The following is a 16,431-nucleotide window of genomic DNA, read 5'->3' as shown; positions in this document are numbered from 1 at the left end:
TTACTTGGTCCTCCAAGAGCATGTCATGGCTTGTGGGTAGTGGGATACCATGGTAGGGTCAGTGAGGGTTCAGCACTCATGGGCGGGCCATCAAACGTGGTACATCCATTCAACAGTCCACTCCTCAGCGAAAGAATGAGGCAGATCTGGCCGGGCATGGTGGCTCACGCCTGTAATCCCAGCACTTTGGGAGGCCGAGGTGGGCGGATCACCTGAGGTCAGGAGTTCGTGACCAGCCTGGCCAACATGGCAAAACTCCATCTCTACTAAAAAAAAAAATATAAAAATTAGCCAGGTGTGGTGGCAGGTGCCTGTAATCCCTACTACTCAGGAGACTGAGACTGGAGAATTGCTTGAACCCAGGAGGTGGAGGGTGCAGTGAGCCAAAAATCGCACCACCACACTCCAGGTTGGGTGACAGAGCAAGACTCCATCTCAAAAAAAAAGAATGAGGCAGATCTATTGTGCTGACACTGAACAAGCTCTAAGGTAAATTAAATGAAAAACAACAACAACAAAAGAAAAAAAACAGGCCATCAATGAGCTTTTGCAAAATGCAAGGTGGACATGCATGTGAATGTCTACATAAACTTTGCAAGAAGTCAGGACAACATCAGGTTCTCAACAGAGGTGCTTATGGAGTGGGGATGGAAGGCAGAGAATGCTATGCAGATACCTTCTAAAATGATCTGAAAACAGGCAGGGCATGGTGGCTCACGCCTGTAATCCCAGCACTTTGGGAGGCCCAGGTGGGCGGATCACTTGAGGTCAGGAGTTCAAAACCAGCCTGGCCAACATGGTGAAACCCCATCTCTACTAAAAACACACAAAAATTAGCCTGGTATGGTGGCACACCCCTGTAATCCCAGCTACTTGGGAGGCTGAGGCAGGAGAATTGCTTGAACCTGGGAGGTGGAGGTTGCAGTGAGCCCGGATTGCGCCACCACACTCCAGCCTACAGAGCGAGACTCTATCTCAAAAAAATAAAAAATAAAAATAAAATGATCTGAAATCAGCGGACCCCTACAAGACCTGACTTGTCTTTTTCTCAGCCTATCCTCTCTCTAATACACAAACGCACTCTACCACACTAACTGCCGCTCAGGGAGTGGTCCACGAAAGGCACAACAAAGTATACAGCACCGTGAGATGCCGCTGGGCCCAGCTCGAAGGCACCGACCTCGGCCACCGCACAGCAGCAGTGGCCCCAGCACAGGCAAGCAGGCTGAGAGGGCAGCCCTCATCAGGCCATGGCTCTTCAGCTGGACACCACGGCCCAGGGCCACCAAGGCCTGCCCTCCCCCGCCCTCCCTCTGGAAGCCTCACCTCTCTGTAGTCCTTCTTGGTCTCCTCCTGCCTTGAGCCAGCTGACATGGAGGAGAAGCTGGAAGTGGAAGACTCTTGGCTGATGGAGTCCACGGAGCGCTGCGGGGACTGCACAGGGGCCTGCAGCCAGGGAGCGCCGACGAGAGAGAAGACAGGGCACACGGACACATGAGGGCCAGAGAAGGCGCCCTTGGTCTCCAAGGTAACCCGACTCACTCAGCCCGGCTGACTTACCTCGGACGACTTCTGCCTCCTCTCGAAGGACAGGTGATAGGATTCCATTACAGACAGAATCTAGGGGGACACGGGGGATGCCAACAGTACCCAGTGAGATGGGGGTCGTCTCAGCACAGCGCCATCACCCACACGTCCCACTGCCGGCCTAGCTCCTCAGAATGTCAGTGCAGTGAACCTTAGGTCACGTCGCCCAGTCGCACCCTTGGATGGACAGAAAAACCAAGACCCGGAGCGGGTGGGAACTTACGCACGATCACCCCAAAGTCGGGGCTTCCTCCCATCATGGCCTCTCCTGTCCCGTGGGAGGGCTCAGGGCTTCCCATGCAAGGGATACGAGAAGCCAGACCCGCATGGAGGCTGAAAGGTGACTGCATCCAGCCCCCAGGCCTGTCTGTCCACAGGCATGAGGTGTGGCCTTTCCTCCAGCACCCACAGGTCTCAAGCAGCAACAGCTCAGAGCCAAGCCGAGAAGGCAGCCTCTCCTTTCCTCTGCAGATCTTCCTCTGGAAGGGCCTTTGGTAAACAAACGCCACAGCAATAGAACCCTCCTCCCAAGGCATCCCAGCAGCCCAGGCCATGGTGGCACTGCTCAGCCCAGTCAGCTCTGCCTGCCAGAAAGCTGCGACCTTTGCAGTATTCGGGGGTATAGCCGGAGACCCCTGAAGCCAGAAACAGGGATCTAACCCTTCACAAACTGTGCTTTACTGTAGATCTTACGCTGTGTCCCTGCCACACATGAAAAAAATAATTAAAAAAAAAAAAAAAGAGGGAAGCCGGGCGGGATGACCCATACCTGTAATCCCAGAACTTTGGGAGGCCGAGGCGGGCAGATCACTTGAGGTCAGGAGTTCAAGACCAGCCTGGCCAACATGGTGAAACCCCATCTCTACTAAAAATATAAAAAAAAAAAGTAGCTGGGCTTGGTGATGCACACCTATACCTCCCAGCCACAAGGGAGGCTGAGACAGGAGAATCGCTTGAACCTGGGAGGCGGAGGGTGCAGTGAGCCGAGATCACGCCACTGCACTCCAGCCTGGGCGACAGAGCAAGACTCCATCTCAAAAAAAAAAAAAAAAAAAAAAAAGAAAGATGAAAGCAGGGGCGGTGGCCCACACCTATAATCCCAGAACTTTAGGAGGCCAAGGCAGGCAGATCACTTGAGGTCAGGAGTTTGAGACCAGCCTGGCCAACATGGTGAAACTCCATCTGTATAAAAAATACAAAAATTAGCCAGGTGTGGTGGCGCATACCTGTAGTCCCAGCTACTCAAGAGCTGAGGTGGGAGGATGGCTTGAGCCCAGGATGCAGAGGTTGCAGTAAGCTGAGATTGCACCACTGTACTCCAGTTTGGGCAATACAGCCAAACCTTGTCTCAAAAAAAAAAAAGAGAACAGAAGTAAACTTTTGGAGGTGATGGATATGTTTATGGCGTAGATGGTGGTAATGGTTTCATGGATGTCCACTCATCTCTAAACTCATCAAGTCGTATACACTGACTACACACAGCTTTCTGTATGCCAATCACACCTCAATAAAGAGGTTTAGAGAAAACAAAAATAAAAACAAATTCAAACTGTGCTACTCCCAGAATAAGATGTAAACAAACCGAAAGAACAACCTAGAAGAGCTAGAAATTATAAAAGGGAGCCAGTAAAACATCAAAAGGCAGAAAGCTGGCCAGGCGCAGTGACTCACGCCTGTAATGCCAGCACCTTGGGAGGCAAAGGCGAGAGGATCACTTGAGGCCAGGAATTTAAGACAAGCCTGGGCAACACACTAAGATCGCATCTCTATTACTTTTATAAAATCATATATTTTGGGGCTGGGCGCAATGACTCACGCCTGTAATCCCAGCAATTTGGGAGGCCAAGGTGGGTGGATCACCTGAAGTCAGGAGTTCAAGACCAGCCTAGCCAACATGGTGAAACCCCATCTCTAGTAAAAATACAAAAAATTAACCAGGTGTGGCGGCGGGCGCCTGTAATCCCGGGTACTCGGGAGGCTGAGGCAGGAGAATCACCTGAACCTAGGAGGTGGAGGTTGCAGTGAGCCAAGATTGTGCCACTGCACTCCAGCCTGGGCAACAGAGCGAGACTCCATCTCAAAACAACAAAAAAAATTAAATATTTTTGTAAAAAGGCAGAAAGTCAGGCCTGTACAAAGGGGGCTCCCCAGAGACCTGGATTGGAACAGAATCCCTCAGGGGAGCCTCAGCTTGCAGATATTCTGGATGCCCATGCTGGGGTCTCCATTTCACAGGGCCCTGTGCTCGCCCCCATCAGTCTGCCACACGCCTCTCTAACGATGCCATTCACCAGCTCTGCTGCCGGGAGACGAGAGTGCAGAGAACTGGCCTCTGTGAGCCACCCCCAAGCCCCACTGACTCGCGAGAGGGGAGCACTTCACAACATGCTCCCCAAACTATGTCTCCAGAAATTACTACCAGAAAAAGGTGAGCTCATTAACGAATTATGTATGAAAGAAACCATACTCAATGATGTCCAGAACTGGCCGAGTCTCAATAAAGATTCTAGGCATTGAAGGTGAAGCACCGGGAAAAGAGAGTTCCAACACATCCTGCTCCCTCCCCAGTTCCTGCCCCTGCAGAGCCTCGTTTCTACCCACTCCATTTGCCAATAAATCAATAGCACTCAGCAGCCAGAACAAACTCTGCCTGCAGGAGTTCCTGGAACAACCCTGAGAAAAACGCCCACTCAAACCAAAAATAACATAAATCAGTAAAACCCATTAATGATGACGTCCCACATGCGGCAGAAAGGGTGCAAGCCAAGTCTGCCCTCAGGCAATAATGCACAATTTGTCTAGGAGGCCAAGACCTAAGCTACGGACATCGACCTCCTTTCAAAGTCATCTTGCCCCTCAGAGATGGGAAGAGCTACCTTTGAGTTTAATGCACACTTGAGGGGCGTCTCCTTCAGTCTGTTCTGGATCTCGGTGGATGCTCCGTTCTGCAGCAATGTCTCTATGACGCCTTGGTAGCCCCAGCGGGCAGCAATGTGTAGAGGGGTGTCTCCTTTCTCATTGCCAATGTCAAGTCTGCACGACTCCACGTCGTAGTAAACCAGAGCCTTCACACACTGCAAAGAGATGGGGAAACGGCATCGCTCATGGATGTACCAAGCCTCGACAAGGGCTGTGCTCTCCTCAACCTCCTCACCAAGCAAATGTGCAGTAACAGACAGAACTCAGAGGTGTCACAGTATCTGATCAGGACACCTCATTCTCATTCTTTTTTTTTTTTCTTTTTCTTTTTTTGAGACAGGATCTCTCTCTGTTATCCAGGCTGCAGTGCAGTGATGCAATAATAGCTCTCTGCAGCCTTGAACTCCTGGGCTTAAGCAATCCTCCCACCTCAGCCTCCCAAGCAGCTGGGACTACAAGCATGCACCACCATGCCTGGATGTTTCTTTTTTAATTTTTTTTTTTTTTTTTTTTTTTGTAGAGACGGGGTCTCGCTCTGTTGCCCAGGCAGACCTCAAACTCCGGGGCTCAAAAAATCCTCCCACCTCAGCCTCCCACAGTGCTGGAATTATAGATGTGAGCCACTGTGCTCAGCCAGGACACCTCATGCTTTCAAAAGGATGAAACTGCCAATCAATAAGAAGTGGCTGCAAAAACTGTGATGTCTCCATGTACAGAACAGAGTTACCACAGCAGGCCTGAGACTGCTAACCACTGAGAGGCCTGCTTGCAAGATTGCCTGTCAGCCTGAAACGTTCTACGGGTGCCTGGATGTGGGGAGTGTTCCCAAAATTCCCTAACTGATTAGGTGGCTCACACTGGGTCTGAATTGTTTTATACAATGTGGTTTATGCTGAATGCCCGAGTTTCTTCTGGGAGTATGGCATTTTGGTACACGCTGTCCACAAGGTGCTTATGGGACTAGCCTTCATTAACTCTTGGGGACTGAGTTCCTAATGAGCCTCCCGAGTGGCCCACACTTCCTGTGTGTTGTTCCAACTCACTGCTGGAAGAACTGAGCCCATCCTATGTGGCTCCATGAAAAGAAACTGTTTTTTTTTTTTTTTTTTTTGAGGCACAGTCTCGCTCTGTCACCTAGGCTGGAGTACAGTGGCACAATCTCAGCTCATTGCAACCTCCGCCTCCTGAGTTCAAGTGATTCTCCCACCTCAACCTCCTGAGTAGCTGGGATTATAGGTGTGTGCCACCACATACAGCTAATTTTTGTATTTTTTTTTGGTAGAGACGGGGTTTCACCATGTTGGCCAGGCTGGTCTTGAACTCCTGACCTCAGGCAATTTGCCGGCCTTGGTCTCCCAAAGTGCTGGGATTACAGGTGCCAGCCACTGTGCCCAGCCAAGAGAGACTGTTTGAAGCTCACCCCTGCTCTCCTCTGGACTCCACCACATGCTTGTTCCCTTTGCTGATGTTGTTCTGTGTCCTTCTGCTGTAACAAACCACAGCTGCAAGTGTGACTATATGCTGAGTTCTGTGAGTCCTCCCAGCAAATGGCTGAGCCCAGGGGTGGTCTTGGAGACCACTGACACGACACACAATAGATCACTGCAGCTATTAAAGAATGTGCTAGATGGCCAGGCACGATGGCTCACGCCTGTAATCCCAGCACTTTGGGAGGCTGAGGCAGGCAGATCAATTGAGATCAGGAGTTCAAGACCAGCCTGGTCAACATGGTAAAACCCCGTCTCTACTAAAAATAAAAAAATTAGCTGGGTGTGGTGGTATGTGCCTGCAGTCCAAGCTACTCGGGAGGCTGAGGCAGGAGAATCACTTGAACCCGGGAGGCAGAGGTTGCAGTGAGCTGAGATCGCACCACTGCACTCCAGCCTGGGCAACAGAGCAAGACTCCGTCTCAAAAAAAAACCAAAAACAACAAAAACAGAATGTGCTAGATCAACAGGGACTGACCTAGAGAATTTCTGTAACGTAGAGCTGAGTTAGGAAAGCAAGTGGCACAAAAGCGTACAGGGCATGGTGTCATCTTCATACATCAACCACCTGGCCAGGCCTGAGCCCCACACACGTGTGTAAATCTATCCATATATCACTACGGAGAGAAGCCAGAGGGAGGGTGGGTAGGAAAAAATAAGCACATAGTGGTGAAACAGGATGTGAAAATGGAAATTACGCAATTCTTGGATATTATTATAAAAGTGAACCAGGAGTGGTGGCTCATGCCTGTATTCCCAGAACTTTGGAAGGCTGAGGTGGGAGGATTACTTGAGTTCAGGAATGTAAGACCATCCTGGGCAACATGGCGAAACCCCTTCTCTACAAAAATATAAAAATTAGCCAGGCGTGGTGGTGTGTACCTTTAGTCCCAGGGGAAGCTGAGGTGGGAGGATGGCTTGAGCCAGGAGGCTAAGGCTGCAGTGAGCGAAAATCATGCCACTGCACTCCAGCCTGGGCAACAGAACAAGACCTTGTCTCAAAAAAAATTTGTTTTTCAAATTTTAAAAAGTAAAAAATAAAGGCCAGGTGCGGTGGCTCACTCCTGTAATCCTAGCACTTTGGGAGGCTGAGGTGGGCAGATCACCTGGGGCCAGGAGATCCAGACCAGCCTGGCCAACATGGTGAAACCCCGACTTTACTAAAAATACAAAAATTAGCTGGGTGTGGTGGCACACACCTGTAATCCTAGCTACTCGGGAGGCTAAGGTGGGAGAATTGCTTGAACTCGGAAGGAGGAGGTTGCAGTGAGCCAAGATCCCATCACTGCACTCCAGCCTGGGTGCCAGAGTGAGGCCCTGTCTCAAAAATAAATAAATAAGTAAATAATAAAAACAGAAAATGTAAAAATTGAATATGTACACAAGTAAGAACCAGATGGTAGCAAGGATAAATGAAAATGATTTGACTTCAGGATAAGATAATGAGTGGCTTGTTTTAAACTTTTGTTACTTCAATATGGCATCTGTAATATATTAAACATTCTTTCCTTTTTTTTTTTTTTTTTTTTGAGATGGAGTCTCACTGTCACCCAGGATGGAGTACAATGGTGCGATCTTGGCTCACTGCAACCTCCGCCTCCCAGGTTCAACTGATTCTCAAGCCTCAGACTCCCGAGTCGCTGGGATTACAGGTGCCCACCACCACGCCCAGCTAATTTTTGTATTTTTAGTTGAGACGGGGTTTCACCATGTTGATCTCAGATGTTCATCACTCCTGATCTCAGATGATCTGCCCACCTCAGCCTCCCAAAGTGCTGGGATTACAGGCGTGAGCCACCGTGCCTGGCCTAACATTCTTTCATATTAAAAAAATTTACACACCCGATGTTCCAATAATTATCGACACAAAATACATTAATGAGAAATCCCGACTTCTCTACGAGTGGGAAAGGATGAACACAGCGCCCCCCCGGGAACAGCAAGAGCCACTCACGTCCTCGTGTCCGTAGGTGCAGGCCAGGTGGAGTGGCGTATTCCCGTTGTTGTCCTGCACTTCCGCGCTGGCTTTGTAGTGCAGCAGCAGCAGCTGCGGAGATAAAGGAAAGCGATGAGCAGGGCACAGCCAGCTCCCTGGGAGGCCCGGTCTCCAGTCTTAGCAGGGGGAGGTCATTTACTCCCATCTTCAATCTTATTTATGCTACTATTCAAATTAAACCAACACCCATCCTTCCTGACAGTTTAGAGACTGAAGAAAAACGTCTAAAGCCCCACCTTTTCCTCCCCCAGATGATCGGGAAGTTTTTCTTTTTAGAGAGAGGGTCTCATTCTGTCTCCCAGGCTGAAGTGCAGTGGCATGATCATTGCTCACTACAGCCTCGACCTGCTGGGCTCTGGCAAACCTCCTGCATCAGCCTCTCAAGTTGCTGGGACTATAGGCACACACCATCATGCCCAAATAATTAAAAAAGAAATTTTTTTTTTGGTAGAGACAGGGTCTCCCTAGGTTGCTCAGGCTGGTCTTGAACTCCTGGGCTCAAGCGATCCTCCTGCTTTGGGCTCCCAAAGCACTGGGATTACAGGTGTGAGCTACCACATCCGGCCAGGAAGTTTCAAATCTAAACCTAACGATCTTGTCCAGGAGACCCAGAAAGTCCTTGTACTCCCTGACTACTGCTGCAGCAGAGCTGGTGTGGAACGAGGGGGGCACAGCACCAGGAGACAGGGGTGCAGGGTAGCCAGCATGACCGTACAGTCACCGCGCAGAACCAAGCTCACAGGAGCAAAGCGACAGCCCGTCACAAAGGCACCACTGCTCACCGTCACGCTCTGGTAGCCCTTCTGACAGGCCAGGTGGAGCGGAGTGGCCCCGTGGTAGTCTGTGGCATTTACCACGGCGCCCTTGGAAACCAGGAGGTCGATGAGGGATGCCTGCCCTGCAGAGCAGAAGGACGTCACGATGGAGAAGGCACAGAGGCCTTCCACACCTTAACTATAAAACCACAACACTATTGCACCCTCCTAGTCCTGGGCATGAAACACACGGTAGATACTTTTTCTGCTAGAGAGGAACTACAGCTAATATTAAGTAAGGCTCTGCAGACTCTGGACACGTTGGGGTGGGCCTTGGAGGGGACCCAGCGAAAGCCCACCTCTCAGCAATAAAAAATAATGGAAAAGAGCCCTAGACTTCCAGAGGCTCCATGACTGATCAGTTCATAAGATGGAATATTATGCAACCATTAAAAAATACTGACAAGTAAACATATTCTTGCATAGTGCCAACAGAAAACTAGCACACAACAGAGTATTATGAGCCCTAGAGCACCGCACACTTTATGCATCCACACAAGCATGCAGACACCCCAGACACTCATCAATCACAACTATCTCTGGGAGACAGGGATGGCTGGGGACTCTGGAGGACCTTATGTTTTCTATCTTGAATGTGCACTTTATTTTATTTTATTTTTATTTATTTATTTATTTATTTATTGAGGCAGAGTCTCGCTCAGCCATTTATTTATTTATTTATTTATTTATTTATTTAGGCAGAGTCTCGCTCAGCCACCCAGGCTGGAGTGCGGTGGTGCTATCTCAGCTCACTGCAACCTCCACCTTCCAGGTTCAAGCGATTCTTCTGACTCAGCCTCCCAAGAAGCTGGAATCATGGGCATGTGCCACCACGCCAGGCTAATTTTTGTATATTTTGTAGAGACAGGGTTTCTCCATGTTGGCCAGATTGGTCTCAAATGTCTGACCTCAAGTGATCTGCCCACCTCGGCCTCCCAAAGTGCTGGGATTACAGGCATGAGCCACCATGCCCAGCCAAATGTATACTTTAAAAGACAATAATAATATTTTTTAAAGGCAGGGCCACAAGAACTGCAAGCTGACGATTCTGAGACCGTTATTGTAGTTCAGATTCAAGCCTTCCCTTGCTGGGCCCCCAGCCTGGGGCAGCGTTAAGCAGTGTTTCCATGCCGTGGGAACCATGCAGGGGGGCTCACCCAGCGCAGGAGGCAGCAGGCTGGCTGTCGAGGCCTGTGGTACATTTGCTCCTCTTCTCCTTTCCGCCCTTGGAGGGTGGACCCACGATGCAGCCCCAACTGCCAACCCCCAGCCCATCCGCCAGGCCTCTCTGCTGGGTCACCCTGGGCACCATCCCTTTGCTGTGACAGCCCCTAGGGGCCAGCCCAGGACCACATACCACAGAGAGCAGCCACATGGAGAGGGGTGTGCCCCCTGTCGTCTCTGGAGAATGGAGTGACGACTGAAGGATCATTCAACCTCCTAAAATACAGAAAGAGGCAGAAAACTACACAGGGGAATGGCACAGCAAAGCCCCTCCCTGACCAAGTAGATAGGCAGGTGCCACGGACAGAAGACGGCTCACAGGATGCCAAGAGATGTGTGTCTCCGGCACTGTCCCAGGGCTCACCCAGCATGAAGAACAGAGGCACCTGGCCCTGGAGTCTCTCCCCCACCAACCCTTTAGGCCTCCACACCCAGCAAAAAAGCCTGACAAGGATAATGGGAAACCAAAAATGTTACTGAGAAAAACTGACATTCCTCCCATCCTAAAACTCCCTTTCTGAGGCTGGGGCAGGCCCTATAACCAGCCTACCCTGGGAGCTAGCCCGCCAGGGGGCAAGTGCTTTGACAACCTCTAACCTATCTGATTCTCCAAAGGGGCAGCTGTTATCATCTCCACTGTACAGCAGAGGCAGCTGGGGGTCATGGAGGACAGTCCTTAACTGCAGTCACACAGCACACAGTGGAGAAGGTAGGTCCAGGAGGCCTTCTGTCTCCTGCTTCCTGGCACGCCGAGCCTCCACCAGCATCCTCTTACCCAGAGACGAGTTTCTCACAGTCATCACAGAAGCAGAGAGGGTGACACATCTTTTGGACGGCATCTTTATCGTGGTCCTCTTGGCTCAGAAGTCTCTCCACTTCTTTCTGGTTACCTGATGCAATGTGCTGAAAAGTGATATCCAAGATGCTATCCACATGCGGGGATTACTCAATTATTAGGAGTAAATTTTTTGAGAGTCCTTTTGGTTTTTTTTTTGAGATGGAGTCTCATCCTGCCTCCCAGGCTGGAGTGCAGTGGCATGATCTCAGCTCACTACAACCTCTGCCTCCTGGGTTCAAGCCATTTTCCTGCCTCAGCCTCCCTAGTAGCTGGGATTACAGGCGCCCGCCACCACGTCCGGCTAATTTTTGTATTTTTAGGAGACATGGGGTTTTGCCATGTCGGCCAGGCTGGTCTTAAACTCCTGACCACAAGTGATCCACCCATCTCAGCCTCCCGAAGTGCTGGGATTACAGGTGTGAGCCACCGAGCCTGGCCGAGAGTCCTTTTAGAAATGCTCATCTACGCGTTTATGGATGAAATGATTTGCTCTCTGGCATTTCCTTCGTAATCATCTCGGTGGTGGGTAAGTAGGTGAGGAGAGGTGAACAACTGCACAATGGCGGCCTGCTCATTCTACTACTCTCTTTATTTCTGGAAATGTTAACAGTTTTCCATAATTAAAAAAACAATAACATGCCTGGAGCGGTGGCTCACGCCTATAATCCCAGCACTTTGGGAGGCCAAGGCAGGCGGCTCATGTGAGGTCAGGAGTTCAAGACCAGCCGGGCCAACATGTTAAAACCTTGTCTCTACTCAAAATACAAAACTTAGCCAGACGTGGTGGTGGATGCCTGTAATCCCAGCGACTCGGGAGGCTGAGGCAGGAGAATCACTTGAACCCGGGAGGTGAAGGCTGCAGTGAAGCAAGATCACACCATTGCACTCCAGCCTGGGTGACAGAGCGAGACTGTCTCAAAAAATAAAAACAAACAAACAAAAAAAAAAACATGACAAAATTCATAAAGCAATAGGAACGGCGGGCAGACAACACATCTCTGAACATCAGTGTGGATTTTGCCACCTCACTAGAAAAAGCCTCAGTCCTGTTCCTCTTGTATTCTTTTTTTTTTTAGTGAATCCCTACAGGGTGATAAATAACAGAATTTATTTATTTATTTTTTTAGAAACAAGGTCTTGCTATGTTGCCCAGGCTGGAGTGCAGTGGCATGATCAGAGCTCACTGTAGCCTCAACCTCCCAGGCTCAAGTGATCCTCCGACCTTAGCCTCCCATATATCTGGGACTACAAGTGCACAACACCACGCCCAGCTTCATCTTGTATTTTATTTATTTATTATTATTATTTGTATACTTGCTATGGACTAGGGGATCCTCTTTTATTCTAATAGAGCCTCAATCTGCAAAGGAAAGAGAATAGCTGCAATAAGCAGGAAACCCCATCAACACACAAACCTGCAGAGCTCACCCTGTGCTTCCTGGACGTGCTCATTCCCCGGGACCCACTCTGGCTCCAGGTCACCTGGAAGCACAGCAGCCTCCCCCAGAGGGCTCTGCCCTAGCCCAGCGCTCACGGACTGCCCTGTGGTCACCTCAGCGGCCTGCCTGTGGCCAGTGCCTGAGCAAGGAGCTGCCCCCATGTGCCAGGTGACCAGACTACCAGGAAGTCAGGCACCGTGTTCCCAAGCCAGTGCACACACCCACAAACATCTGAGAATGGGCTCCTCGAGCCCAGCAGAGGCATCAGCTCTGCCAGGGCTGCCAGTGGAGGCGCCACTGAGCTGGCCTGGAAGAACGGGTGGTATTCCACAGAACTGAGAAAGCAAGAGGCCTGGCCTGCGCCCACAGTGTGCCACCCAGCACAGCTACAGCACAGCACGCTAGGGGAGGTGGGGAAACGTGCTGGTCTCACTCTGCCACCCAGGCTGGAGTGCGACGGCACAATCATAGCTCACGGCAGCCTCCAACTCCTGGCCTCAACTGATCCTTCCACCTCAGCCTCCTGAGCAGCTAGGACTACAGGTGCCCGCCACCACACCTGGCTAATTTTTGTATTGTTTTGTAGAGACGGGTACTCATGATGTTACCCAGGCTGGTCTCGGGCTTCTGGCCTCAAGTGATCCTCCCACTTCGGCCTCCCAAAGTGCTGGGATTACAGAAGTAAGCCACCCCACCCGGCCTTGATCCCAAATTTAAAACCTCAGCATTCCTACTGCCCATTCTGAGCACAGAATGGAACTTCAGGGTTTATGCAGACCACCACACTGATCATTTTTTTTTCTTTTTTTTTTTTTTTTTTTTTTGAGACAGTCTCTCTGTTGCCCAGGCTAGAGTGCAATGGCATGATCTCCGCTCACTGCAACCTCCACCTTCTGGGTTCAAACGATTCTCCTGCCTCAGCCTCCCGAACAGTGAGACTACAGGCATGCACCACCACACCCAGCTAATTTTTGTATTTTTAGTAGAGGCAGGGGTTTCACCATGTTGGCCACACTTGGTCTTGAACTCCTGACCTCAGGTGATCACCCACCTCAGCCTCCCAAAGTGCTGTGATTACAGGCATGAGCCACCATGCCTGGCCAACCCTGATGGATTTCATAGAGACGCCAAGAGATGCAGCGTTCCTCACCCACCTTTACCCACAGAGACGTCTTGGTATCTCACCTTAAACAGGCAGTCGGTAGGAGACGAAGTCATCTGAGAGAGTAAGCTCATTCTCTGCTTAAGGAACAGCCTGTCTCCAAATCCCTCAGACTCCTGCAGGGAAAAAACCAAACACACCACGAGATGTCAGTGCAGATCCTTCAAAACCCAGCACCTCAGCAACAACTCTGGCTGTCTCTTCAGAGCAGTACAGGCTGCGCCTCTCTCCCGTCTCATACGGGACCTGCTCGCTGAGATGGAGGATGGGCTGATGTCAGGCGGAAAGAAGGGCTTCCTGGAAGTGGAGGCTTTGACGGTTGCTTCCTGGCGGGGAAGGGGATGGCGGCGGCACCCTGACTGCGTGTATATGTGGAATGTGCCATCTCCAGCGTGGAATGCGGCACACACACACCATCATCCTCCAGATGGAAACTCACATTGCCCTGCCCTCCCTCCCTCAAGCCTCTGACCAAATGCCTGCACAGCCCAATTCCCTGCTGTCTTATCTGGGGCCTTTGGACAGGAAAGCCATTTCACAAGCTGGTCTCGATTTCCCACTGTCAACCAGCAGGAAAGAGAGGGGTTTTGCTTTGTGGACGTGCCTATTAAATAATATGGCCACATGGCCAGGCACAGTGGCTCACACCTATAATCCCAGCACTTTGGGAGGCTGAGGTAAACAGATCACCTGAGGTCAGGAGTTCGATACGAGCCTGGCCAACATGGTGAAACCAATCTCTACTAAAAACACAAAAAATTAGCAGGGCGTGGTGGTACATGCCTGTAGTCCCAGCTACTTGGGAGGCTGAAGCAGAAGAATCACTTGAACCCAGGAGGCAGAGGTTACAGTGAGCTGAGATCACACCACTACACTCTAGCCTGGGTGAGAGGGAGAGACTCCATCTCAAAAATAAATAAATAGGCCAGGCACGGTGGCTCATGCCTGTAACCCCAGCACTTTGGGGGGCCGAGACGGGTGGATCACTTGAGGTCAGGAGTTTGAGACCAGCCTGGCCAACATGGTGAAACCCCTCTCTACTAAAAATACAAAAATTAGCCAGGTGTGGTGGCGGGCGCCTGTAATCCCAACTACTCAGGAGGCTGGGGCAGGAGAATCACTTGAACCCGGCAGGTGGAGGTTGCGGTGAGCCAGGATTGTGCCACTACACTCCAGCCTGGGCGACAGAGCAAGACTCCATCTCAAAAAAAAAAAAAAGGCAAAACTCTAGATACTTTTCATAATACTTTATTAACTCATTTCTTGCAAGACTGTTGAATGCTTCCTTGAGCACCTGCAACCAAACCGTGTAATAACAAATTTGCTTCCTGAAAAAGGGTCTTGGTGGGAATTAAAGGGAGTTTTTTCCAGCCAGCGGCTGCCAGAAGACCCCCAAACCCTGAAAAATTTGTGGAATAAGGATGTCTCTTTACAGCCCTCTAAGTTTTGACTTAGAGGTCCACCTAAAGATAGAGCCGACAACACCTCTAGGGATAGGCCATTCCTGGGGTGGGCTGCCAAGCAGGGTCCTCCCAGCAGTCCCCCAGGAGGGTTAACTTAGCAAATGAATACCAGCACCTGTGAGAGGCACTTCTGCCCCCAGCTGCTGTGTGCTATATAAAGCTCTAACAATCCGCTTCACACCGCAATTCACAGCTGAGCAGCTTAGGGTCAGAGAAACATCACACATTGTTATCCGCGTAAATCCAGCACTCTTGCCGCAACTCTGGTTAACAATTTAGACAGCAGTGATGAAGAGAGGTAGGTCTCCCAAGACTGAATCTTCAGGGAAGAATGAGCTATTGGAAGAGAGGGGGTATCAGCAAGGACTTACTAGAGAAAGGAGTAAATCCTTTTTATGAGAAACCCAGTAATATAAGGAAGGCCAGAAGCATGCAAAGCTGCAGCCAAGAATGGTAGAGGTTCTTTCTTGTTTTTGTCTTTTATCTTTTTTTTTTTTTTTTTTTGAGACAGGGTCTTGCTCTGTCTCTCAAGCTGGACTGCAGTGGCACAATCATAGCTCACTGCAGCCTTGAACTACCAGGCTCAAGTGATCCTCCCACCTTAGCTTCCCAAGTAGCTGGGACTAAAGGTGTGCCACCATGCATGGCTAATTTTTTGTAAAGATGGGGGTCTCGCTACATTGCTCAGGCTGCTCTCGAACTCCTGGCCTCAGGTGATCCTCCTGCCTCAGCCTCCCAAAGTGCTGGGATTACAGGCATGAGTGACCAGGCCCAACTCAGATTCTTTCAAAGTTCTCTCTTTTTTTCATTCACAAAGGTGACTCTAGAGTCATCCCAGTAATTTATTTTCAGAAAGCTGAAGTCTTCATTTATGAACATGCTTAAAGAATGCTGAGTAGGTGTGGTGGCTCATGCCTATAATCCCAGCACTTTGGGAAGCTGAGGTGGGAGGATCACATGAGCCCAGGAGTTCAAGCCCAGCCTGGGCAAAATAGCAAGACCTCATCTCTACAAAAAATTTAAGAATTAAAAAATTAGCTGGGTGTGGTGACACACACCTGTAGTCCCAGCTACCCAGGAAGCTGAGGCGGGAGGATCCCTTTGAGCGCAGGAGTTGGAGGCTGCAGTGAGCTAGGATCACACCACTGCACTCCACCCTGGGTGACAGAGCGAGATCCTGTCTCTAAGAAAAATAAAATGCTTATGGTCACCTCAAGTATATCTTGCAGAGAAAATTTCCGTGAAACTACATTATCTAAAATCAATAGTAAAATCTAACTCGATGTCCTCATATTTAGTCCTTAATACTTTTCAGAAACCTCTTCTGCTGTGAGGAGATACACTTGGGATTTTTCCCTAGGAAACACCATCAATACATAGCAATGACTCTCTACATTCCTAAAGGGAGCTTCATTACTTAAACCAGTGAGCAGCTAAGACAGAGGCCATAATACAGACAGAATCACAACAACAAGGAAGCCACGACGCCTGCTCCGTCAAT

At 50.0% G+C, this 16,431-nt stretch overlaps 1 protein-coding gene across 4 annotated transcripts in view; it reads right to left on the bottom strand.

The window, feature by feature from the left end:
• ANKRD27 (ankyrin repeat domain 27) overlaps window positions 1-16,431 on the bottom strand; it is a 79,098-nt gene that overhangs the window by 20,707 nt on the left and 41,960 nt on the right. For all 4 annotated transcript variants that reach the window (XM_012500212.2, XM_030820253.1, XM_030820252.1 and 1 more), the window contains 8 exons: window positions 13,491-13,583; window positions 10,804-10,931; window positions 10,162-10,244; window positions 8,772-8,887; window positions 7,948-8,040; window positions 4,464-4,661; window positions 1,561-1,620; window positions 1,327-1,446 (listed from right to left, as the gene is read on the bottom strand). In XM_012500212.2, the coding sequence (XP_012355666.2) occupies window positions 1,327-1,446; window positions 1,561-1,620; window positions 4,464-4,661; window positions 7,948-8,040; window positions 8,772-8,887; window positions 10,162-10,244; window positions 10,804-10,931; window positions 13,491-13,583 (891 nt within the window). The remainder of the gene's footprint in view (window positions 1-1,326; window positions 1,447-1,560; window positions 1,621-4,463; window positions 4,662-7,947; window positions 8,041-8,771; window positions 8,888-10,161; window positions 10,245-10,803; window positions 10,932-13,490; window positions 13,584-16,431) is intronic.

Source organism: Nomascus leucogenys, chromosome 10, assembly GCF_006542625.1.
Source record: "Nomascus leucogenys isolate Asia chromosome 10, Asia_NLE_v1, whole genome shotgun sequence".
Classification (NCBI taxonomy): Eukaryota; Metazoa; Chordata; class Mammalia; order Primates; family Hylobatidae; genus Nomascus; species Nomascus leucogenys.
This window is presented reverse-complemented; position numbering and strand designations above follow the sequence as displayed.